General features: G+C 44.6%; 1 protein-coding gene across 1 annotated transcript in view; it reads right to left on the bottom strand.

Annotated features, from left to right (window-relative positions):
- ANO1 (anoctamin 1, calcium activated chloride channel) overlaps positions 1 to 1358 on the bottom strand; it is a 44229-nt gene that overhangs the window by 7828 nt on the left and 35043 nt on the right. The window contains exons 22-23 of the mRNA XM_010138041.1: positions 1142 to 1244; positions 640 to 785 (exon numbers count right to left, since the gene is read on the bottom strand). Coding sequence (XP_010136343.1) covers positions 640 to 785; positions 1142 to 1244 — 249 coding nt within the window. The remainder of the gene's footprint in view (positions 1 to 639; positions 786 to 1141; positions 1245 to 1358) is intronic.

Here is a 1358-nt window from a genome sequence, read left to right as displayed (position 1 = left end):
TGATACTAGCAAACAACAAACAGTTCTCAGTCCTTCCAAGATGGAAAGCAGGAAAGGAAGTGTAGTTGTACAACCCCAGCAATGTGCAGCTGACTCCAGTGCTTAAATTCTGTATCACTCACTCAACAAAATATATGAATTGGAAAAAAAAAAAATTGTGGGATCTGTCAGGTACAGCCTGGTCTACAAGCACATATATCTCTCAGAAGATTTAGTCCAAGATTTCAGAAAACAGAAACAATCCGCCGTGAGAATACGCAGTGGAAATTGTCAAACCTGATTAAGTAATTTATTCCCAATGAAGGGTGCAACTGATGACAAAACATGCCTTAAAATCTCAGATTTATGCCATTTAATCATTTGCATTTGAAACTTGACGGTGACATGCCATGTGGCTTGCAAGAACAGATCTAAACCACAGCGTTAGAGTAAGGGCTTATGAAGCGCCGAGAGCACAGTTCTGCCCTGAAGCGGCCAGCGGTCGCTGAAACATGCTACAGCCCGAGCCTGTCCACTCTGATAATGAAGTTATGCCTCATACCCAGTGTCCACCGAATCTACAGACCAAACCCCTCAGCTCTCTGTCCCAATTAATCAGGAAAATTAGGGTTTAAAATGCCTTCTTGCCACCTCACTCACTCATTTCCATGTATTCAGGGGTAAGTCCAGCGAAAGGCTCCAGGTTATAGTCCACTTCATAGCGCTGCTTTTTTTTCATGTGCTCTTCATGGTCTAGAGAACGTCGACGCTTTAATTTCATGTATCGTATAAATTTCTTCATTTTTCTGGGGCAAACGGAAACGGTTCAGTTATCACACCAGTCTGGGCAGTTTACTCACTTTACACTAACAGACACAATCAGCTCCATACCTGTGCAAGTGCCACAATACACTAAAAGTGTCCGAGACACTGAAACACACTCATCACTGAATGGCACATTCAGAATTACTCCTCCTGCTAACCCGCAGGAAAGCAACAGGTTGCCTAACACATTTCAGACACCCTCAGCGGTGAGTGCAGTTGCAGTGAGGATGTAGATATTTGCAACACAGCAGCCCCAGGCTTACTGCAAAAACTTTGCAAACCTTGTAAAAAACACATATTAAAAAAAAAACAACACAACCCAGGAGTCACTACTTACGGGATGCCAATCTCAAATAAATTGTTCTGAATCAGCTGTTTGCCCAACATGATAATACTGAGCTGGATACACAACTCCATTAGGCAACCGCCCGGAGCGCACTAGGGTGGACAGAGGAAACGTCAGTCAGAACATTGCTGCATCCCCACAGCAGAGGGAGACGGTGCTCCCACCCGACGCGACGGCAGACGGGGTGACAAGGCAATTACCTCTTCCA

This window comes from Buceros rhinoceros, unplaced genomic scaffold (assembly GCF_000710305.1).
Source record: "Buceros rhinoceros silvestris isolate BGI_N320 unplaced genomic scaffold, ASM71030v1 scaffold14396, whole genome shotgun sequence".
NCBI lineage: Eukaryota > Metazoa > Chordata > Aves > Bucerotiformes > Bucerotidae > Buceros > Buceros rhinoceros.
Note: the sequence above shows the minus strand (reverse complement) of the source record. Positions and strands in the feature narration are given on the sequence as shown.